The 25,500-nt window shown below is 36.6% G+C and overlaps 2 protein-coding genes across 2 annotated transcripts; both read left to right on the forward strand.

Moving 5' to 3' along the window:
- Positions 1 to 263: 263 nt before the first annotated feature.
- On the forward strand, positions 264 to 1,520 carry LOC149818672 (putative histone H2A.1). The gene is made up of 2 exons (XM_089984383.1): positions 264 to 500; positions 1,132 to 1,520. Exons 1-2 carry the CDS (start codon positions 321 to 323, stop codon positions 1,336 to 1,338), a joined length of 387 nt encoding a protein of 128 aa, XP_089840509.1. The 5' UTR covers positions 264 to 320; the 3' UTR covers positions 1,339 to 1,520.
- Positions 1,521 to 10,810: 9,290 nt separating this feature from the next.
- Positions 10,811 to 12,067, forward strand: LOC149818673 (putative histone H2A.1). Its single transcript, XM_089984382.1, has 2 exons — positions 10,811 to 11,047; positions 11,679 to 12,067. The coding sequence occupies exons 1-2, from the start codon at positions 10,868 to 10,870 to the stop codon at positions 11,883 to 11,885; spliced, it is 387 nt and encodes a 128-aa protein (XP_089840508.1). The 5' UTR covers positions 10,811 to 10,867; the 3' UTR covers positions 11,886 to 12,067.
- Positions 12,068 to 25,500: the final 13,433 nt, after the last annotated feature.

Consider the following 25,500-nt stretch of genomic DNA (forward strand, 5'->3'; position numbering starts at 1 on the left):
CCGCATACAAAGCCACATGATCTCTCCCTCAACGAATAAAACCTATTTCGTCCCCTCTCCTTTTCCGCTTGACCTCCCAAGCGTGGAAAAACACGAAGACGGGAAAACATCAGGACCGTCCATTTTCATCAATCGGTGACTCCATGTCAGCAATCCGCGGGATCCATTCTCATTGGCTAGAATACTGAAACTAACGATACTATAAATACGGAAGACGCTTCGCTAGATTTTCAAAACCTTCGCGCCCTCTCTTTCCTTGTTGCTCTCACCGTTTTTGCGCAGAATCTCTCTCTCTCTCTCTCTGACAGTCGTTGCCATCAATGGCGGGTAGAGGCAAGGTCTCGGAGGGGAAGAAGGTGGTGACTCGGAGCTCGAAGGCTGGGCTGCAATTCCCCGTCGGCCGAGTCGCTCGGTTTCTGAAGACGGGCAAGTATGCGGAGCGAGTCGGTGCCGGCGCCCCTGTCTACATGTCCGCCGTCCTCGAGTACCTCGCTGCTGAGGTATGCCCTAATTTTCCCTTCCTCTTTTCCTCCTACTTTTGCTTTTCTGTGCTATGATCTTGGTTAGATCAGGTTCCAGGTTCCTTTACTTTGTCTTTTTTATGAAAAATTTTAGCCGGATTTCTTTAGCTACTAGTATTCTGGTGTGATGGAAAGTTTAGGCTGTTTCTACCTTTCTGCAGAGATTTTTAGGGATTAGGGTTTCCGTAGTCAGATCTAAAGTTTCTTCCCTCCCACGATCTTGATTAGATCCGCTGTTCGTTTTCTTTTCTGGTTTTTGTGAAAAATCTTACTGAATTTCTTTAATCTCCCTTTGATTTCTCATTTTCTGGTTTTCGTATAGTTTCTGAGAAATTTGGGGTTTGGAAATTGCATTTCGGGCGCTGTTTTTTTTCTTGGTTTTGGTTAGGATCTCTCTCTCTCTCTCTCTCTAACTTGGTTGCTTCCTCTACCAATATTTTGATGAGCTATTTAGTGAGCACCGATCTGACTCGAATTGGGTTCTTATTTGAGTCGATTGTCATCTTCCCGATTCGGAACGGTGTTATAGTGCTTGTGGTATTCGTTTATTGTTTGTGAAATCTTGATATCTTTTGCGACCTTACTTTTTCTTTCAATTATAATTTTTTAGGTTCTTGAGTTGGCGGGGAACGCTGCGAGAGACAACAAGAAGACTCGGATCGTTCCGAGACACATTCAGCTGGCGGTTCGGAACGATGAAGAGCTGACTCGGCTCTTGGGCACCGTTACGATCGCCAGTGGCGGGGTCCTCCCCAACATCCACAACGTTCTCCTTCCCAAGAAGACCGCTACGGGAAAGACTCTTTCTGACGATTAATCAGTCTTGATTCCTAACGATCTTTGCTTGCTGCTACCGTTGAGAATTCTTCTTGATATTTGGTTGCGTTCTTGGGTTTTCCTGTTTGGTCTTGTGCCTGAGATCTCGACATGGAGTTCTGAAAGGTTTATGGGCATTGTATAGTTCTTTCGTTAATGAATTCCAACGCTACTTTCTTAAAACTATGATCCACCTATATTTTTTTTTCCTTCTCTTCTGTGAGCGCGCGAGGCTCTTGATAGGAGATTTTTGGCGTAGAACTTTTTGGATCATGTTACAAGAACTATTGTATTTTAGAAAGGCAAAACACACATTTACAAACCTGCAGTTAAAAATGGTACCTCATATGAATTTGACTTTAGGTCTTTATTTTAGCAGTTTCATTTCAAAATATCTTTTTGCAAGACATAACACTCCTTTTCATGATCAGGCAAACTGGGGTGTAAAACTAAAAGTTGGATCTTAAATTCAAATTATGTATGTGAGCAATCAAACACCTCCTGTTTGAGGCACTCGTGATAGTATCTACCATCTGTTCATTCATTCGAAGAAAAAAATTAGAGGATAATATCTTGATGAAGAACTGGTTTTTGGGTTGCTGTTGCTTGTAAATTCATCTTGAATTCTATGCAAAATCATGTAAAACATAAAATCCAAAGATCATTTTAGTTAGCCCTACATAACTACCAATAAATGAAATTGAAGTGAGAATCAATATTTGAAGCTGAAGTGGGGGGAGCAACTATTAAAAAGCAATATGAAGTTGGAAGTAGGATGTGATTGTGAAGCGATTATAGAAGTCCATGAGAAAAAAAAAGAAATACACGGGAAACGATATCTAGGTTCAATTGAAACGAATTGAAAACGACATGAAAATGAGTATAAAGTGACAAATTCAGCAACAAACATCTTTTAGAAAAAAAAATTTAATATGAAAACATAAATGAGAACGATTGGTAAGCAGCAAGTGATAAATCTTCTTCATCCTCATCACTCCCTGCAATCTTTCAATAATTTCTCTTCTCAAAAAGAAAAAAAAGACACATCTTTGAACTGACGCAAGCATATCAAATGTTCATCAAAATTTTGAAACTTTGCCATTTTATTGTAAATAATACACATCTAGCAAGGGGGAACTGACTAACAATTGGAAAGACCGTCCCCTGGATTGGCTCCCTCTGTTATAACTTATAAGGGCTCTTTTTGTATATGATTCTTTTTTTATCAATGAACTGGTAGGGGTCTGTCTAAATTTGTCCAAACGTGGCTAACTCCATTTTCAATGCAGTATTCTAGTAATACCACTTCTCCCAAACTACCAATGATGTTGGGGAAAGTGCAACATTCCCCAATTCAAGGCTTTCGATTAACGATGGTGTTTTGTATTAACTCGTAGAATTTATAAATCGATTTGCGATAGACGGTATTCCAATGCAAAAATAGTTTAAAGGTCAGGCCTTTTTGGTAGATGATATACACGGATATGATACAACCCATTTGTTTAAAGTACTATTCAGCACTAGATTGGATTAAAATTGGTAAGGTGGTGTCATCTAGTTTATGATATTCTGACCATTCTAGTGCTGGAATGGTGCTTTATCAAGAAGGTTTTTGTATATATATATATATATATATATACTAGAATATGACAACAAATGTGTGAACTGTGATTTTCATGAATTTTTTTGTTCTTTTCTCTTGAATCTAACCTGATTTATATGCTTGGGTTTATAAGAACCCACTCTTGAATTATAGGCTTTAAATTATCTTCATAAATATTCAAGCATTCAAAAATCACATTTTTTCATAAAAAAATACACGATCCAATAGTTGATTCCGAGCAAATTCACCATGCCAAGTAAATCCACATGGTTGCATTTACAAAAAAAGGTTTTGAAAATGCTCATATTTCTAGTTCTCATATTCTATATTCTATTGAGTCTCTCTCTCTCTCTCTCTCTATATATATATATATATATATATATATATATATATATATATATATATATATATATATATATATATATATATATATATATATATATATATATATATATATATATATATATAGTAGAGGGTAGGTGCTTGAACATTAGGTCATAATGTACTTGATTTTTTAGGGATCAACTCTTGAAGTGTTGGATTCTAACACATGAGGGGGGGTTTTATAAGGTTTGAAAAATCAACTGTCCAAAATCTTTGTAAAATTTTGAGGCTCCAAATATCATTTTTTTCCGTTGAAAATACATGTTCGAGGTGTGGATTCCTGCTTGCTGCTACCGTTGAGAATTCTTCTTGATATTTGGTTGCGTTCTTGGTTTTTCCTGTTTGTTCTTGTGCCTGAGATCTCGACATGGAGTCCTGAAAGGTTTATGGGCGTTGTATAATTCTTTCATTAATGAATTCCAACGCTACGCTCGTAAAACTGTGCTGTCTACATCAGCTCCAATCTTCTCTCTTGGAGTGCCTGTAAGCAACACATTGTGGCAAGATCCACCCTATAATAAGGATTTGTTATTTCCATTTTAGTCAAAATACACGCATCTCGTGCAATCAAACACCTCCCAATCGTGAGACATTTGGAGCAAGGTGCAACGGTAGTACCTATGATTTATTTATTCACTAAACAAGAATTGTGGAATAAACATGATATCTGGATGAAGTTTTCAGTTGTTGCTTGTAAAGTTACCTAAACCCTAAACCCTAAACCATGTAGAACATGAAAGCAAAAGGTCCTTCTAGTGCTTTTGTTTAAGGAGAGAAAAAAAATATGATCAGCAATTACCCCATCAAAGATAACCAAACACTTAGAATACACACCCAAGGAAGTGACATACAGAAGATCCTATCCAGGATAGATCTGATGTTCCGCACACTACCATTGCACAAAACCGAATATCTGATAGGATTGTTTGATGCAGAGAGAGCAGACTAATGGAGGAACGATACTATTTTCGCACTCAAGCAACATGACTTACCATGCTGGCAATGGTGTGAAAAGCGTTGACATGTAGCTAAGCGCTCCACCAAGAAATAAATATTTTTAAAAAATTATAAAATAATTAAAAATACAAATAAATAAAAAATGCTTCATTTATGAAGCAACAACCAATAAGGGGTGTCATTGGGTCGGGTTTACCTGGACCTGATCCGGACCAAACCCTTTAGGGTTTGGTTTGAACCCAGGTGGAAGCAAACTTGGACCAAATTTTTGAGTTTAGTATTGGGTCTGGACTCGAGTCTAATCAAATCCACTATAAGAAAAAACATACTCAGACCTGATAAGAACTACATGAACCAAACCTGCTAAAATCATATTTTTTATCATTTTTACATAAAAAAATTGTGGGTCTTAATCGAAAAAAACTTGGGTCGGGTTTGGGTTTGATATAAAATTTCACAAACTATACTTGGGTCAATGTATTAATCAGACCTTTGTGTCCAGAACTAGGCCTTAATCATGTCTTCTTATTTATCACGGTACCCAGACCCTATAGGGATTGGTTTGGCTTGGGTTTGGGTAAACCAGCCCCATTGACACCCCTAGTGACAAATAAGAAGACTCGATTAAGACCTTGGTTTGGGCCTGAAAATTTGATTAATACATGGACCTAGGTATAGTTTGTGAAATTTTATACCAGACCTGGACTTGACCCTAGTTATGATTAAGACCAGCAAATTTTCAATGTAAAAATGATAAAAATTATTATTTATGGAGTATGGACCGAGTCTAGTTCATGTAGTTCTTATCGGGTCTGGGTATGGTTTCTCTTATATTAGACCTGACTAGACTTAGGTTCAGACCCTATACCATAACCAAAAATCTAGTCCAAGTCTGCTTTCACCTAGGTCCAAACCAAACTCAACCCATTGACACCCCTACCAATAAGAAATAGAAAATAGAAAATTCTAAAAAATATAAGGTTAACATGTAAAATAACATTAATGCAATAACTTGATCTAGGTAAGTATCTAAGAAATAAAATATATGTATTTAATAAAAAAATTAAGTAACAAAATCACTAACAATCAAAATTTGAGTTGGAACTCACACATAAATCAAATTTGGGCTCTCACACTAAGCACACATGGGTTTACATGCTCACACATAACTCAAAAGTCCTTTAATTTTTTTCAAAAATTCAAAACTTTGGTTTAAAATGTCATTGGTAGACGGATCAAATATTTACACTCATTGGGATGTGACTACTAAATGACTGCGTTTTTGGCTTTATGCACCATTGAATTTTGTGTCCCCGTACTTGTGAACAAAATGAACCTGCTAAACTAAAACACACTTAGTTGACACATGCCTTCTTTTGTGGCTCAAGCCAATGTCCTTCAACAATACTGGCCTTATGCTTTTGCCATTGATGTATATTTAATCAATCATATGCCTTCTGAGGTTATTGGTTTTAAAATTCCCAATGATATGTTTAAAGTCAAGCCAAATTATTTAGAGCTACACATTTTTTTGATGTATCTGCTTCGGGTGTTTGAAACCATATCTCTCATAAATTAGAATATAAATTTGATTTATGTGTTTTTTTTTGTTATGTCAACCAACATCAGGATTTTACTGCTTGAAGATAAAAAATAAATTATATATGTCAGGACATGTCCTGTTCGATGAAGGACATTTTCCCTTTCAAGAGTCTCCTTTGGTTTTGCCCCCTACCCCTTTTGCCTCAGTAACCCCATTTCCCTTAGCCCCTGTGCCTATACTTTCACCACCATCTCCAAATTAAGGTTTGCCCTCCCCCCTCCCCCTTTTTTTCCAAGGACTGACTCTACTTGAGACGGATTCTCTAGCAGTGAACTCGTACTTAGCCTTGACTTTAGGTCCCCTGTTAGTAATGGTCTGGACTTACTTGTTAGTGTGCCTCCAGATCGACCTTCTGTTGGCATGCCTTCGAACCCACCTCCTCCTCCTGCCCCTGTTTGAACTCATCCACATGACCACCCATTTTCAAGATGGCACACACAAACCTAAAATCTGGCTTTGTATCAACTATCCTCTCCCTTTGTTCTACCTCACAAAACTTACTCGAAACCTTGAGCCTACGTCTTCTTTTAATGCCAATAAAGATCCATGTTGACGGGATGCAATGAATGATGAATTCAATGCCTTTGCTTCAAAATCATACTTGGACCTTGGTTCCACCTCATTAAGCTCTGCATATAGTTGGGTGTAATAGATTTTTAAAATCAAACTCAAATCATATGGCAAGTTGGAAAGATACAAGGTGCATCTTGTCACCAAAGGCTATGCTCAAGAACAAGGCATCATTTGAAACCTTCAACCTCATTGTGAAACCGCCAACCATTGAGGCGATTCTTTTCTCACTATGACTCAACCATCAGGTTTTTATGATTCTCAATATCCTCTCTATGTTTGTGGTCTACAAAAGGCCCTATATAGCTTCAAACAGGCTCCCAGCTCAACAAATTTCTAATTTCATTTAGATTTCAGCCTTCAAAATCAAATATTTGTTTGTTTATCATAGATCATTAGTCATGATCTTATTAGTTTATGTTGATGATATTATTGTCACTGACAACTCACTCCATATCCTTTTGTATGCTTCTTAGTGTCTTGAGCCGCCAGTTTGCTATTAAAGATCTTGGTCTTCTCCATTTCTTTCTTGACATTGAGGTCAACTCTCACAATGGAGGTTTAATTTTATCTCAATCCAAGTATCTTTTGGAACTCTTAAAAAAAATAGGGATGCTTGGTGATGAACTTGTCACCATGCCTCTTCCAATGAATCTCAAGCTCACAATGAACTTTGGATCTGAATTTTTTGTATATAACTCTATATCACAACACTATTGGCGCTATTCATTATGCCACTATCACTCGTCTTGACTTAGCACTTGTAGTAAATCGAGTTTGCCAAAACATGCACCGCCCATAGTTGATCATTGACACATGGTGAAGCACATTTTATGGTACATTAAAGACACATTGGATATGGGTCTTGTTGTTCTGCCTTCATCTTGTTCCAAGTTATCTTACTCGGATGCAGACTGGGATAGTTGCCCAGATGATCGAAAGTCTACTGGAGGCTTTGCTGTCTACCTCAACTCCAATCTTCTCTCTTGGAGTGCCTGTAAACAACACATTGTGGGCAGATCTAACATGGATGCTGAGTATTGTGCCCTTGCTAATGTTGCTGCTGAGCTTGCCTGGGACATACAATCAACGCTTGAACTTTGTCATTGTCCCCGCGAGGGGTCCCCGTATTATAGTGTGATAACTTGAGTGCTACCTACATGGTGGCTAATCCTGTTCTTTATCAGCGAAGTAAACACATTGAAATTGGCATTCATTACGTTCGTAACATAATTGCTAAGAAGGAACTTGCTGTTCGGTGTATTTCCACTCACGATCAGCTGGCTGATATCTTTACCAAGCCTCTCACATCGTCTCGCCTTGTTGTGTGTTATGATACAAGCTTTAGGTCTGATCCCATCCCTTCAGCTTGAGGGGGGATATTAGATCGATCAGAATCCAGTTATACCAATGTGAATCTCCCTAGAAGAATCCAAGATAAACACATATCCTGTGAAGATGGTAAGCACAATGAAGAAGGAAACTGTGAAGATTGAAAGATTAGTGAACAGAGAAAGATTATCCCTAACAGTATCAAATACAGAAATATTTGCCACGTTCTTAGGGAATGAAAGATTGAAGAGGGAAAGAAAATCCTCTCCTTCCCATTAATTTGCATTTCATATTCTATATAGAGTGAACATCCTCTTGATGATGAGATGAGAGAAAGAGGAGAGTTATCTTACCATGGATGTAGGTTGGTAAACAACTGAACCACGTAACTGTGTGTGCATATGTATGTTTCTCTGATATATGTGTGTTCCCACAAGAGCTTTGCCTCGGGGATCGTACCCGTTTGATATATGTTCCTCTGATATATGAATGTCACCAAGTTAACGGGACATCACGAATGCCAAACTAATGGGGGGCATTCCTTACTTCATGGTTGAAACTAGGTGTACTCTCCGGTGGGCGAGGAAGACTTCAAGGGTCTTATCAACCAAAGGCTTGCCAATGGACTGTTGGTGATGGGAGTTGGGGCTTAACTGGATCAGCTATACCAGACCCGGCCTGATTTTAGTTATCACACTGGTTCAGGTCAGGTTCAAAATATAGACCTATAATGAAAACAAATCAGGCTTGGGCATTATAAACGAAGACAAAACCCATTTGAACTCAAATGGTTTCCCATAATGTAAAACCAATTCAACCCGAACTTCTTTTATTTTGAACCCACCTGAACTCAAACCCAATTCGTACTCAAAGTGACTTGAATATGACCGATAATGTACTCAAAACCCATTTCATATGTGATTCGACCTGATACATACTCTTTACATTGAATATGATATCTCATTGATGTTTTTATACTTCAACTTGAAATGATTGGTTGGCATTGAGATATTCTTTTTATATTTACATTTTGGCATTATTTAGAATAGTTAATAATCTTTTCATTTGTTACTTGTCAGCATATAATATTATTAATGAATACCTAATTCTATTAATTTTATGAAAAACAACCATACTGTTTGACACATTTGATGCGTTTTCCCAAATGCCCATAAATTTTGAAATCTGACAGATGAACAATTTCACAGGTTTCTGACCCTTTTTATCCCTAGCACTCGCAGAACTCTCTGATTTTTGCAAGTACGTCATAATGCTTTCTTAATCTCACTAACAAATAGAATTCACATGATATTTTAATAGAAATCACCTATTTCGCACAAGTAGTACAAAAATCATGATACTTATAAAAATCAAGAGTTTTGCGTTGATGGTTGCGAAAGTCTGCCTTTCGATGTAGAATTTATCTTTTGCGGAATTCATGAACTTTCGCATGTGAAATAACATTTTATCTTGCGAATTTAAGTGTATATATAGGCAATTAGAGTGCAAATTTCATCAACAGTTTTAGGTTGTTTGTTATGAAAGTCTACTTTTGATGCAGAATTCCTGAAAAGTTTATGGAATTCACAAACTTTTGCATGTTGTCGAATTTAAACGATGCGAGATTTTGTTTTAGTGTGCAAATTTACTTGTGTGTGTATATATATATATAGGTGATTAGAGTGCAAATTTTGTCAAGAGTCTCACGTTTGTGGTTGCAAAATTTGTTAAAATATTTATAAAATTTTTGAAAGGTTTGCAAAAATTCACGAGGTTTCACATTAGGTGATATAAAATTTCTTTTTAGTGTGAGAATTTTGCAAGCATTAAATGCGATATTTTGTTTCTTAAAACCTTTTCTTCGCAACCCAAGGCAATTTTTGCATAACCTAGGGTTCTTATAGTCTCCAACCGGTGGTCCCCAAACCTCTTTCTTCCTGACAAATTCTCTGACGACTATTTTCAGAGAAACACACATCGACATCACATCATCGACCACTATTTCAGCCAATCCTTCAAGTTTTTTTGGTAAGGTTATTTTTCACGGGTAAATCAGCTTTTTTTTTTAACTTTCGGTAAGGTCAGTACCATATTTATGAAGGTCGTTCTATATTTGCAGATCTCGAATGGGAGTGCGAATGTCGGGGACATTCACAGTAGGTGATTGCAAATATCAACGCACATTTGTGGATTTTCTTGAGGAGTATTTACTTAAAGGAGGTTCGCAGGTTATCCTCACGAAGGTTGCACTATATTTATAGATCGATTGCACTATGTGTGCGATAGTTGTACCATATTTGTAAAATATAAAAAATGTCTTAAAAAAGTCAAGAATCAGAGATTTCGGATATGCGAGAAATATCATCAAATTGGTAGGCATTTCGAGAAGTGCACCATTTTGCAAGGACAATATGATCATGTTTTTGATAAAAAATACATGTAAAATATATTTAAGTATATATTTTACTACTTAACCTAATTATACAAGCTAAGCCTAAACTAGTACCTATTGTTCATGTTCCGAACCTATTTTAAGAGTTGAAGTAAGATCTTTAAGAGCCGAACATGAGAAAGCTACCAGCGGCTTGGCTCATTTCGCCGCCCTAAACAGAAGGGATAACATAAACGCTTATGTATTTTTATAGCAAGCCGAAATCGTCAATCTTGAAACCTAAATTACAAAATATCCCCAACCCGCAGGGCCCACACAGTCTTCTCAATCTACTCCGTCGAACCTCTCAATTCAACAACCTGTATTCACCCGCATACAAAGCCACATGATCTCTCCCTCAACGAATAAAACCTATTTCGTCCCCTCTCCTTTTCCGCTTGACCTCCCAAGCGTGGAAAAACACGAAGACGGGAAAACATCAGGACCGTCCATTTTCATCAATCGGTGACTCCATGTCAGCAATCCGCGGGATCCATTCTCATTGGCTAGAATACTGAAACTAACGATACTATAAATACGGAAGACGCTTCGCTAGATTTTCAAAACCTTCGCGCCCTCTCTTTCCTTGTTGCTCTCACCGTTTTTGCGCAGAATCTCTCTCTCTCTCTCTCTGACAGTCGTTGCCATCAATGGCGGGTAGAGGCAAGGTCTCGGAGGGGAAGAAGGTGGTGACTCGGAGCTCGAAGGCTGGGCTGCAATTCCCCGTCGGCCGAGTCGCTCGGTTTCTGAAGACGGGCAAGTATGCGGAGCGAGTCGGTGCCGGCGCCCCTGTCTACATGTCCGCCGTCCTCGAGTACCTCGCTGCTGAGGTATGCCCTAATTTTCCCTTCCTCTTTTCCTCCTACTTTTGCTTTTCTGTGCTATGATCTTGGTTAGATCAGGTTCCAGGTTCCTTTACTTTGTCTTTTTTATGAAAAATTTTAGCCGGATTTCTTTAGCTACTAGTATTCTGGTGTGATGGAAAGTTTAGGCTGTTTCTACCTTTCTGCAGAGATTTTTAGGGATTAGGGTTTCCGTAGTCAGATCTAAAGTTTCTTCCCTCCCACGATCTTGATTAGATCCGCTGTTCGTTTTCTTTTCTGGTTTTTGTGAAAAATCTTACTGAATTTCTTTAATCTCCCTTTGATTTCTCATTTTCTGGTTTTCGTATAGTTTCTGAGAAATTTGGGGTTTGGAAATTGCATTTCGGGCGCTGTTTTTTTTCTTGGTTTTGGTTAGGATCTCTCTCTCTCTCTCTCTCTAACTTGGTTGCTTCCTCTACCAATATTTTGATGAGCTATTTAGTGAGCACCGATCTGACTCGAATTGGGTTCTTATTTGAGTCGATTGTCATCTTCCCGATTCGGAACGGTGTTATAGTGCTTGTGGTATTCGTTTATTGTTTGTGAAATCTTGATATCTTTTGCGACCTTACTTTTTCTTTCAATTATAATTTTTTAGGTTCTTGAGTTGGCGGGGAACGCTGCGAGAGACAACAAGAAGACTCGGATCGTTCCGAGACACATTCAGCTGGCGGTTCGGAACGATGAAGAGCTGACTCGGCTCTTGGGCACCGTTACGATCGCCAGTGGCGGGGTCCTCCCCAACATCCACAACGTTCTCCTTCCCAAGAAGACCGCTACGGGAAAGACTCTTTCTGACGATTAATCAGTCTTGATTCCTAACGATCTTTGCTTGCTGCTACCGTTGAGAATTCTTCTTGATATTTGGTTGCGTTCTTGGGTTTTCCTGTTTGGTCTTGTGCCTGAGATCTCGACATGGAGTTCTGAAAGGTTTATGGGCATTGTATAGTTCTTTCGTTAATGAATTCCAACGCTACTTTCTTAAAACTATGATCCACCTATATTTTTTTTTCCTTCTCTTCTGTGAGCGCGCGAGGCTCTTGATAGGAGATTTTTGGCGTAGAACTTTTTGGATCATGTTACAAGAACTATTGTATTTTAGAAAGGCAAAACACACATTTACAAACCTGCAGTTAAAAATGGTACCTCATATGAATTTGACTTTAGGTCTTTATTTTAGCAGTTTCATTTCAAAATATCTTTTTGCAAGACATAACACTCCTTTTCATGATCAGGCAAACTGGGGTGTAAAACTAAAAGTTGGATCTTAAATTCAAATTATGTATGTGAGCAATCAAACACCTCCTGTTTGAGGCACTCGTGATAGTATCTACCATCTGTTCATTCATTCGAAGAAAAAAATTAGAGGATAATATCTTGATGAAGAACTGGTTTTTGGGTTGCTGTTGCTTGTAAATTCATCTTGAATTCTATGCAAAATCATGTAAAACATAAAATCCAAAGATCATTTTAGTTAGCCCTACATAACTACCAATAAATGAAATTGAAGTGAGAATCAATATTTGAAGCTGAAGTGGGGGGAGCAACTATTAAAAAGCAATATGAAGTTGGAAGTAGGATGTGATTGTGAAGCGATTATAGAAGTCCATGAGAAAAAAAAAGAAATACACGGGAAACGATATCTAGGTTCAATTGAAACGAATTGAAAACGACATGAAAATGAGTATAAAGTGACAAATTCAGCAACAAACATCTTTTAGAAAAAAAAATTTAATATGAAAACATAAATGAGAACGATTGGTAAGCAGCAAGTGATAAATCTTCTTCATCCTCATCACTCCCTGCAATCTTTCAATAATTTCTCTTCTCAAAAAGAAAAAAAAGACACATCTTTGAACTGACGCAAGCATATCAAATGTTCATCAAAATTTTGAAACTTTGCCATTTTATTGTAAATAATACACATCTAGCAAGGGGGAACTGACTAACAATTGGAAAGACCGTCCCCTGGATTGGCTCCCTCTGTTATAACTTATAAGGGCTCTTTTTGTATATGATTCTTTTTTTATCAATGAACTGGTAGGGGTCTGTCTAAATTTGTCCAAACGTGGCTAACTCCATTTTCAATGCAGTATTCTAGTAATACCACTTCTCCCAAACTACCAATGATGTTGGGGAAAGTGCAACATTCCCCAATTCAAGGCTTTCGATTAACGATGGTGTTTTGTATTAACTCGTAGAATTTATAAATCGATTTGCGATAGACGGTATTCCAATGCAAAAATAGTTTAAAGGTCAGGCCTTTTTGGTAGATGATATACACGGATATGATACAACCCATTTGTTTAAAGTACTATTCAGCACTAGATTGGATTAAAATTGGTAAGGTGGTGTCATCTAGTTTATGATATTCTGACCATTCTAGTGCTGGAATGGTGCTTTATCAAGAAGGTTTTTGTATATATATATATATATATATATACTAGAATATGACAACAAATGTGTGAACTGTGATTTTCATGAATTTTTTTGTTCTTTTCTCTTGAATCTAACCTGATTTATATGCTTGGGTTTATAAGAACCCACTCTTGAATTATAGGCTTTAAATTATCTTCATAAATATTCAAGCATTCAAAAATCACATTTTTTCATAAAAAAATACACGATCCAATAGTTGATTCCGAGCAAATTCACCATGCCAAGTAAATCCACATGGTTGCATTTACAAAAAAAGGTTTTGAAAATGCTCATATTTCTAGTTCTCATATTCTATATTCTATTGAGTCTCTCTCTCTCTCTCTCTCTCTCTATATATATATATATATATATATATATATATATATATATATATATATATATATATATATATATATATATATATATATATATATATATATATAGTAGAGGGTAGGTGCTTGAACATTAGGTCATAATGTACTTGATTTTTTAGGGATCAACTCTTGAAGTGTTGGATTCTAACACATGAGGGGGGGTTTTATAAGGTTTGAAAAATCAACTGTCCAAAATCTTTGTAAAATTTTGAGGCTCCAAATATCATTTTTTTCCGTTGAAAATACATGTTCGAGGTGTGGATTCCTGCTTGCTGCTACCGTTGAGAATTCTTCTTGATATTTGGTTGCGTTCTTGGTTTTTCCTGTTTGTTCTTGTGCCTGAGATCTCGACATGGAGTCCTGAAAGGTTTATGGGCGTTGTATAATTCTTTCATTAATGAATTCCAACGCTACGCTCGTAAAACTGTGCTGTCTACATCAGCTCCAATCTTCTCTCTTGGAGTGCCTGTAAGCAACACATTGTGGCAAGATCCACCCTATAATAAGGATTTGTTATTTCCATTTTAGTCAAAATACACGCATCTCGTGCAATCAAACACCTCCCAATCGTGAGACATTTGGAGCAAGGTGCAACGGTAGTACCTATGATTTATTTATTCACTAAACAAGAATTGTGGAATAAACATGATATCTGGATGAAGTTTTCAGTTGTTGCTTGTAAAGTTACCTAAACCCTAAACCCTAAACCATGTAGAACATGAAAGCAAAAGGTCCTTCTAGTGCTTTTGTTTAAGGAGAGAAAAAAAATATGATCAGCAATTACCCCATCAAAGATAACCAAACACTTAGAATACACACCCAAGGAAGTGACATACAGAAGATCCTATCCAGGATAGATCTGATGTTCCGCACACTACCATTGCACAAAACCGAATATCTGATAGGATTGTTTGATGCAGAGAGAGCAGACTAATGGAGGAACGATACTATTTTCGCACTCAAGCAACATGACTTACCATGCTGGCAATGGTGTGAAAAGCGTTGACATGTAGCTAAGCGCTCCACCAAGAAATAAATATTTTTAAAAAATTATAAAATAATTAAAAATACAAATAAATAAAAAATGCTTCATTTATGAAGCAACAACCAATAAGGGGTGTCATTGGGTCGGGTTTACCTGGACCTGATCCGGACCAAACCCTTTAGGGTTTGGTTTGAACCCAGGTGGAAGCAAACTTGGACCAAATTTTTGAGTTTAGTATTGGGTCTGGACTCGAGTCTAATCAAATCCACTATAAGAAAAAACATACTCAGACCTGATAAGAACTACATGAACCAAACCTGCTAAAATCATATTTTTTATCATTTTTACATAAAAAAATTGTGGGTCTTAATCGAAAAAAACTTGGGTCGGGTTTGGGTTTGATATAAAATTTCACAAACTATACTTGGGTCAATGTATTAATCAGACCTTTGTGTCCAGAACTAGGCCTTAATCATGTCTTCTTATTTATCACGGTACCCAGACCCTATAGGGATTGGTTTGGCTTGGGTTTGGGTAAACCAGCCCCATTGACACCCCTAGTGACAAATAAGAAGACTCGATTAAGACCTTGGTTTGGGCCTGAAAATTTGATTAATACATGGACCTAGGTATAGTTTGTGAAATTTTATACCAGACCTGGACTTGACCCTAGTTATGATTAAGACCAGCAAATTTTCAATGTAAAAATGATAAAAATTATTATTTATGGAGTATGGACCGAGTCTAGTTCATGTAGTTCTTATCGGGTCTGGGTATGGTTTCTCTTATATTAGACCTGACTAGACTTAGGTTCAGACCCTATACCATAACCAAAAATCTAGTCCAAGTCTGCTTTCACCTAGGTCCAAACCAAACTCAACCCATTGACACCCCTACCAATAAGAAATAGAAAATAGAAAATTCTAAAAAATATAAGGTTAACATGTAAAATAACATTAATGCAATAACTTGATCTAGGTAAGTATCTAAGAAATAAAATATATGTATTTAATAAAAAAATTAAGTAACAAAATCACTAACAATCAAAATTTGAGTTGGAACTCACACATAAATCAAATTTGGGCTCTCACACTAAGCACACATGGGTTTACATGCTCACACATAACTCAAAAGTCCTTTAATTTTTTTCAAAAATTCAAAACTTTGGTTTAAAATGTCATTGGTAGACGGATCAAATATTTACACTCATTGGGATGTGACTACTAAATGACTGCGTTTTTGGCTTTATGCACCATTGAATTTTGTGTCCCCGTACTTGTGAACAAAATGAACCTGCTAAACTAAAACACACTTAGTTGACACATGCCTTCTTTTGTGGCTCAAGCCAATGTCCTTCAACAATACTGGCCTTATGCTTTTGCCATTGATGTATATTTAATCAATCATATGCCTTCTGAGGTTATTGGTTTTAAAATTCCCAATGATATGTTTAAAGTCAAGCCAAATTATTTAGAGCTACACATTTTTTTGATGTATCTGCTTCGGGTGTTTGAAACCATATCTCTCATAAATTAGAATATAAATTTGATTTATGTGTTTTTTTTTGTTATGTCAACCAACATCAGGATTTTACTGCTTGAAGATAAAAAATAAATTATATATGTCAGGACATGTCCTGTTCGATGAAGGACATTTTCCCTTTCAAGAGTCTCCTTTGGTTTTGCCCCCTACCCCTTTTGCCTCAGTAACCCCATTTCCCTTAGCCCCTGTGCCTATACTTTCACCACCATCTCCAAATTAAGGTTTGCCCTCCCCCCTCCCCCTTTTTTTCCAAGGACTGACTCTACTTGAGACGGATTCTCTAGCAGTGAACTCGTACTTAGCCTTGACTTTAGGTCCCCTGTTAGTAATGGTCTGGACTTACTTGTTAGTGTGCCTCCAGATCGACCTTCTGTTGGCATGCCTTCGAACCCACCTCCTCCTCCTGCCCCTGTTTGAACTCATCCACATGACCACCCATTTTCAAGATGGCACACACAAACCTAAAATCTGGCTTTGTATCAACTATCCTCTCCCTTTGTTCTACCTCACAAAACTTACTCGAAACCTTGAGCCTACGTCTTCTTTTAATGCCAATAAAGATCCATGTTGACGGGATGCAATGAATGATGAATTCAATGCCTTTGCTTCAAAATCATACTTGGACCTTGGTTCCACCTCATTAAGCTCTGCATATAGTTGGGTGTAATAGATTTTTAAAATCAAACTCAAATCATATGGCAAGTTGGAAAGATACAAGGTGCATCTTGTCACCAAAGGCTATGCTCAAGAACAAGGCATCATTTGAAACCTTCAACCTCATTGTGAAACCGCCAACCATTGAGGCGATTCTTTTCTCACTATGACTCAACCATCAGGTTTTTATGATTCTCAATATCCTCTCTATGTTTGTGGTCTACAAAAGGCCCTATATAGCTTCAAACAGGCTCCCAGCTCAACAAATTTCTAATTTCATTTAGATTTCAGCCTTCAAAATCAAATATTTGTTTGTTTATCATAGATCATTAGTCATGATCTTATTAGTTTATGTTGATGATATTATTGTCACTGACAACTCACTCCATATCCTTTTGTATGCTTCTTAGTGTCTTGAGCCGCCAGTTTGCTATTAAAGATCTTGGTCTTCTCCATTTCTTTCTTGACATTGAGGTCAACTCTCACAATGGAGGTTTAATTTTATCTCAATCCAAGTATCTTTTGGAACTCTTAAAAAAAATAGGGATGCTTGGTGATGAACTTGTCACCATGCCTCTTCCAATGAATCTCAAGCTCACAATGAACTTTGGATCTGAATTTTTTGTATATAACTCTATATCACAACACTATTGGCGCTATTCATTATGCCACTATCACTCGTCTTGACTTAGCACTTGTAGTAAATCGAGTTTGCCAAAACATGCACCGCCCATAGTTGATCATTGACACATGGTGAAGCACATTTTATGGTACATTAAAGACACATTGGATATGGGTCTTGTTGTTCTGCCTTCATCTTGTTCCAAGTTATCTTACTCGGATGCAGACTGGGATAGTTGCCCAGATGATCGAAAGTCTACTGGAGGCTTTGCTGTCTACCTCAACTCCAATCTTCTCTCTTGGAGTGCCTGTAAACAACACATTGTGGGCAGATCTAACATGGATGCTGAGTATTGTGCCCTTGCTAATGTTGCTGCTGAGCTTGCCTGGGACATACAATCAACGCTTGAACTTTGTCATTGTCCCCGCGAGGGGTCCCCGTATTATAGTGTGATAACTTGAGTGCTACCTACATGGTGGCTAATCCTGTTCTTTATCAGCGAAGTAAACACATTGAAATTGGCATTCATTACGTTCGTAACATAATTGCTAAGAAGGAACTTGCTGTTCGGTGTATTTCCACTCACGATCAGCTGGCTGATATCTTTACCAAGCCTCTCACATCGTCTCGCCTTGTTGTGTGTTATGATACAAGCTTTAGGTCTGATCCCATCCCTTCAGCTTGAGGGGGGATATTAGATCGATCAGAATCCAGTTATACCAATGTGAATCTCCCTAGAAGAATCCAAGATAAACACATATCCTGTGAAGATGGTAAGCACAATGAAGAAGGAAACTGTGAAGATTGAAAGATTAGTGAACAGAGAAAGATTATCCCTAACAGTATCAAATACAGAAATATTTGCCACGTTCTTAGGGAATGAAAGATTGAAGAGGGAAAGAAAATCCTCTCCTTCCCATTAATTTGCATTTCATATTCTATATAGAGTGAACATCCTCTTGATGATGAGATGAGAGAAAGAGGAGAGTTATCTTACCATGGATGTAGGTTGGTAAACAACTGAACCACGTAACTGTGTGTGCATATGTATGTTTCTCTGATATATGTGTGTTCCCACAAGAGCTTTGCCTCGGGGATCGTACCCGTTTGATATATGTTCCTCTGATATATGAATGTCACCAAGTTAACGGGACATCACGAATGCCAAACTAATGGGGGGCATTCCTTACTTCATGGTTGAAACTAGGTGTACTCTCCGGTGGGCGAGGAAGACTTCAAGGGTCTTATCAACCAAAGGCTTGCCAATGGACTGTTGGTGATGGGAGTTGGGGCTTAACTGGATCAGCTATACCAGACCCGGCCTGATTTTAGTTATCACACTGGTTCAGGTCAGGTTCAAAATATAGACCTATAATGAAAACAAATCAGGCTTGGGCATTATAAACGAAGACAAAACCCATTTGAACTCAAATGGTTTCCCATAATGTAAAACCAATTCAACCCGAACTTCTTTTATTTTGAACCCACCTGAACTCAAACCCAATTCGTACTCAAAGTGACTTGAATATGACCGATAATGTACTCAAAACCCATTTCATATGTGATTCGACCTGATACATACTCTTTACATTGAATATGATATCTCATTGATGTTTTTATACTTCAACTTGAAATGATTGGTTGGCATTGAGATATTCTTTTTATATTTACATTTTGGCATTATTTAGAATAGTTAATAATCTTTTCATTTGTTACTTGTCAGCATATAATATTATTAATGAATACCTAATTCTATTAATTTTATGAAAAACAACCATACTGTTTGACACATTTGATGCGTTTTCCCAAATGCCCATAAATTTTGAAATCTGACAGATGAACAATTTCACAGGTTTCTGACCCTTTTTATCCCTAGCACTCGCAGAACTCTCTGATTTTTGCAAGTACGTCATAATGCTTTCTTAATCTCACTAACAAATAGAATTCACATGATATTTTAATAGAAATCACCTATTTCGCACAAGTAGTACAAAAATCATGATACTTATAAAAATCAAGAGTTTTGCGTTGATGGTTGCGAAAGTCTGCCTTTCGATGTAGAATTTATCTTTTGCGGAATTCATGAACTTTCGCATGTGAAATAACATTTTATCTTGCGAATTTAAGTGTATATATAGGCAATTAGAGTGCAAATTTCATCAACAGTTTTAGGTTGTTTGTTATGAAAGTCTACTTTTGATGCAGAATTCCTGAAAAGTTTATGGAATTCACAAACTTTTGCATGTTGTCGAATTTAAACGATGCGAGATTTTGTTTTAGTGTGCAAATTTACTTGTGTGTGTATATATATATATAGGTGATTAGAGTGCAAATTTTGTCAAGAGTCTCACGTTTGTGGTTGCAAAATTTGTTAAAATATTTATAAAATTTTTGAAAGGTTTGCAAAAATTCACGAGGTTTCACATTAGGTGATATAAAATTTCTTTTTAGTGTGAGAATTTTGCAAGCATTAAATGCGATATTTTGTTTCTTAAAACCTTTTCTTCGCAACCCAAGGCAATTTTTGCATAACCTAGGGTTCTTATAGTCTCCAACCGGTGGTCCCCAAACCTCTTTCTTCCTGACAAATTCTCTGACGACTATTTTCAGAGAAACACACATCGACATCACATCATCGACCACTATTTCAGCCAATCCTTCAAGTTTTTTTGGTAAGGTTATTTTTCACGGGTAAATCAGCTTTTTTTTTTAACTTTCGGTAAGGTCAGTTTCCACAGGTGAATCAATTTTATTTTTTAAATATTGGTATGAGTTAGTTACTTTGCATGGTTTCAAGTTATCTTTGCATGTATATTATCCATTGTAATTCATTGTTTTCATTTATTTTTCATATTTGCATTGATAAGAATCTATCTTCGATTTGGTTATACTTGAAAACATATTTTGTTTATCGTTGAAAAAACCATTTTTGAGTTTTTTGTTGTATTGTCAAAAGTTTGAATGTTGTTTGTCATGCATTTTCAATAGACTATTCAACATTTCTGTTATTATAAGATTTTTTTTATTTTGAGTTTTGAAATATGACACCAAAGAAGAGAAAAAATACATAGCATCCAATAGGCTTGCCAAAGAAGAGTAAAAATACTTCAAACACACAAGCTAAAGTACTTGATAATCCTTATGAAGTAGGTCATAGTTTATACCAAGAAACATACAATAAGATTCACTCTGGGTAGAGAGGGAGCTTGCTTTGTGGCAAAAAATCTGGGTGTCAGATGTAATGCATAAAAAGCATATCCTCATCAAGTTGGATCATAGAAATATTTGCTCAACCTAGTTGTTGGTAGCACTTTCAACAAAACAACAGTTAGTTGTTTCATAATGGCAGAAAGATGTGAATGAAGCTGCAAAAAAAGGCTGACGAGATTGCAGCCAAAATATTATCTCCCATCCCAGAAGCATCGAAAGAAGGAGAGGGGACCCATTGGTAAAGAAGTTTGAGCCATTGGATCACCCTGAGGTTGTTGCTAACCTTAATCCTCAGCTAGATCAAGTTGAAGATGCGGTCACCTGCAGTGTCAGAGGCGAGATGAAGGAGAGTAAATACCCAAAAGTTGAGTCAGTTGTGGAGGGTCTGCAAGGAGTGGAGAACAGTAAGGGTCCGAAAGTGTTGGAGAGTGAGCGCACAAAAGTTAAGGTAGTTGTAGAGTGTATGAAAAGAGTGAAGGAGAGTGAGGATGTGCTAGAGAGTGCATAGGAGGTTCCTCCTCCCCAAGGATTGAAGATAGTGCATGCTTTGAGGAAGAGGTCACAACGACTAACAAGGTCTAATGCTCGTTTATAGGTACTTTTCTTAACTTTTGTATGTATAAGCATGATTTTAGGTTATGGACAAGTAGATTTAATTTTGCATTTCATTCTTTAAAATGCTATATTGGTTTGTGTATGTAGAATCCACATGAAGAAGATGCAGACAGTCTAGCATCACACATCTACCGATTCTACTAGTTTCGAGCACACTTGTGGTTCTGAGCACTGATGGAGAACACGAAAGATTGGCTGGATCAGGTGCATTTTTAAAAATTCTTGGGGATCACACCATGGAACACCAGTGACAATCTCTTAAAGTTCGTTGTCCAGTTCTAGAATCCGTCAACAAACATATTCTAATTTGGAAGCATTGAGATGACCATTATATTGAAGGACATGATACAAATCACCAGATTTAAGTGCCACGGAGAGACAATAATTAGATGTCAATGAGGAAATTTCAAGAATATGGGTCAAGTGCTCCTAGAAGCGGAGAACGATGCATTCGAAGGTGACATGCTCAAGTTAGGCTGGTTGATGAGCCATTATAACCCTACAATTTCACAAAGTTTGAGTATGAAACTGCCCAATTTTAGAGGGAAGGGCATGTATAGTCTTGACATTGAGGTGCAAAAATGCATAGTTTTAGAGGAAAAGGCATATATAGGTTGGACATGGAAGTGTGAAACTACCTAGTTTTGGCTATGATGCAATATAGGACTAGCCATAAATGAAATGTTATCATAGGTAACATAGTGCCCCTATGTAAATGTGGCGGATGCGAATCCACAGGATAAGGTTGTGGCAGTGAAGGGCCTTGCAAGGAGAGATATTTAGTTGCACAACATGAATAAAGTTGAGTGCCAATTAGTCATTCGAGTGGTTCGATAATTTTGTTTTGTTCAGCAACCACCCTGTCACCTTGGTGTAGTAAGCGCAACAATCCATAGCACATTCAAGGATCAGAAAAAGGATTACCTGATATTTGAATTCGTACTTGAAGACTGGTACGATGATGAGGAAGATATCAACAACTCATCCATGGAAGAGAAAGTTGAGGTAAGGAGTCTGCATCACGCAAGAAAAAGTGCTACTAGAGCGAATATAGATGTGACCCTTTTAAGGAAAGAAGTTCACAGGTTAAGGGAGTTGGTTAAAGCAAAAGACGCCATGCTATAAAGTCAAGTTTGCATTATCCAAAACATGGCTAAAGTAACAACTTTCATGCCTTATGCAACATGAGCAGTGATTGCATATTTTTTTATTATTTTGTATAATAGAAATAACAATAAACTTTGTTATGTATATTATTGTAAATGTATTATATATAATAGTTGGCACTTTGTTGAATTAAAATTTAAAATGTGTTTAAAATAAAGATTGAATTGTATACATAACATGTGACACTTTGTTGAATTGAAGTTTAAAATATTTTTTATTTATATATATAACATATAACATTGTTATATAGAAGTTTGAAATAGAGATTTAATTGAATATAAAATAGGTGACTGTATTGAAATAAAGTTTGAATTTATATATAACAGGGAATTGTATTGTATATAAAAAGGTGATCCAAATATGTGTTGTTGTTGAAATGAAATTTCAAAAGATTTTGTATATAATAAGGACTATGATGAAATGCAGTTTTGTAAAATTTTGTATATATAACGGTGTTGAAATCGAAGTTTGAAATGTGTTTAAAATGAAAGTTGAATTTAAAATAGGTGATCCAAATATACAAATTTTCTATGCAAATTCACACGTATACATGCAAGTTTTCTTCAAAATAGCGAATTTCTAACTAAATATACAATTTTCCTATACAAATTCACATATATACATGCTAGTTTCTTTCAAAATAAGTAAATTTCTAACTAAATGTGTAAATTTTTTATGCAAATTCATACATTCGTGAATTTCCTCCTTATATATGAAATTTCGCAATTGTACACGTACGCATACGAATTTCATTCAAACAATATAAATTTTCTACTTATGTGCAAATTTTCAGTAAATATGCAACATTTTAGCTTTAAATTTCATCCACAAACATAACAGAACAGTTTTTCCTATTTAACAATTTAATAGTACATACAAATAGAACTTCTGTAATTTAGAACTAAAATTCATCCACAAACATAACAAAATAACTATAAATTCTGTCAACCTTACATGCAAAATTACAACAAAGTTTTTAAATACAACCATTAATGAACATCCAAGTTTTATTCATTTTGTCAAAATTAGATCAATATTTTTTATTGTCAAAATAAAATATACATAATCATCAATGTATACTCCCCATAACCTATCATCATCAACTCAGCTAACTTATCCTTATCATATGATACCCCATCGTTTGTTGCCCTCTCTTTCTCCTTTTTAGCGCTCTCTTCCTTCACCTCAACAATCTCTTTGGCCTACTGCAAACGATTCTTCTTCTTCTCACGTTTATACAATTTTATCATATGTTTTCTGTAAATAAATACATCATTCTAAAAAAATGGTTATTAGTAAACAACTAACAATAGCTTACATAAAAAAATAACAAAACATGATATACAACATACTTGCATAAAATTTAATTCCTCACCTAAGCTCAAGTATTGCATGTACATTCGAATAAATATTCTACAATCATACTTGTAAAATATATAAAGTCAAGTATATGTACATGTACTAATTGAGTTAACAAACATATGAAAAACAATTACGAGTTCGTTTGCTTATGAATATCTTGTACAATAGTGGTCATTCAGATGGTTTAAACACCATAATCAAACCACCCTATAAAAAATGAACCTGCAATACAACATTTAACCTAACGAGTACTTAAGAAAAATAAGCACAATATTGAATAAGTAATGTTATCATACCATATCTTCAAGGTTTTGATCAACAAGATCTGTAGATCCCATAAAATTATACAACTTAAACTCCTTCGCATTCATATTTATTTCCCACAAAATCTAATAAAAATTGCCCCAATTGACAAGAATAAAAAAAATATATTATATAAACATAAATGTTAAGCATACTTTGTAACATTCACAAAATGGATGCAGCAAATAGTCGGTCTCCAAGCAAGTGTGAGCCCCTTCTCGATGTGTTGGCATTTGGAGCATTTGTTGTGAATTTTAATGTTTACCAATTAGTTTCAATTAGACACTAGAAAAATAGTAGAAACATCACTTTCGAGACTCATAGAAAAAACTAGGTAGAATAAATGGTCTTTAACAGTCTGTGTCTTGCTTGTACTTGCTATGTGTGATACTTTTGAAGTATCACTATGATTCTTTTTAGGTGCCACATCATCAAAATAAGTGATACGTTCATGTTAAATTTAAATGAGTTCACATACAAACATAACAAATAAATAATCAAACATGCCATATGCTCACTTCACTGCAACAATGTTTCTTCTCCAAATAAATGCACTTCACTATATTTTGGTCATTGCATACCTTATTCATTCTCATCACCTCATTTTCATTGTCAATTGAAATTGAATATCAACACATACCACTACAATAAAACACGCTGTTAGCGACGGAAGGTAGCGACGAAATATTTTTGTCGCTCGTTAGCGACAAAGTACCGAGTGACAAACATCCGTCGCTATAATCAATGAAGCACACAAAACCAGCGACGGACTATAGTCCGTCGCCCAGTCCGTCGCTATTTAGCGATGGAGTTTGCGACATACTATTTGGTCGTTACGGCCGCACGATTTGCTGGCGACTCTTGTGACAAACTCAAGTCCGTCGCTACTTAATGACGGACGTGGTGACGGAGAGCAGTTCGTCGCGGGTTTTGTAAATTTGATTTACGTGGGCTTAGCGACGAAATTAATTTCATCGCTAAGTTTCGAATAACCCTAATCCCAGACAGATTTTCCTTTTCTTCTTTCGCTGCTCCCGTCGTTCGCCACTCCCGCCGTTCGCCGGTCCCACCGTCCGCAGGCCCCGCCGCCCGGAGGAAGGTAAAGGACTCCCCCCCCCCCCCCCCCCCGCCGCGTTTTTCGGCAAGGGGTCGACCCCCTGCCGGAAAA

This window comes from Nuphar pumila, chromosome 13 (genome assembly GCF_984573655.1).
Source record: "Nuphar pumila chromosome 13, dmNupPumi1.hap1.1, whole genome shotgun sequence".
NCBI classification, from domain to species: Eukaryota; Viridiplantae; Streptophyta; class Magnoliopsida; order Nymphaeales; family Nymphaeaceae; genus Nuphar; species Nuphar pumila.

Excerpts from the sequence above, each read along its gene's own strand:
- LOC149818673 (XM_089984382.1), top strand. The coding sequence starts at position 10,868 with ATGGCGGGTAGAGGCAAGGTCTCGGAGGGGAAGAAGGTGGTGACTCGG. Across the intron at positions 11,048-11,678 it reads TCGAGTACCTCGCTGCTGAG|GTTCTTGAGTTGGCGGGGAA; the intron begins GTATGCCCTAAT and ends ATAATTTTTTAG.
- LOC149818672 (XM_089984383.1), top strand. The coding sequence starts at position 321 with ATGGCGGGTAGAGGCAAGGTCTCGGAGGGGAAGAAGGTGGTGACTCGG. Across the intron at positions 501-1,131 it reads TCGAGTACCTCGCTGCTGAG|GTTCTTGAGTTGGCGGGGAA; the intron begins GTATGCCCTAAT and ends ATAATTTTTTAG.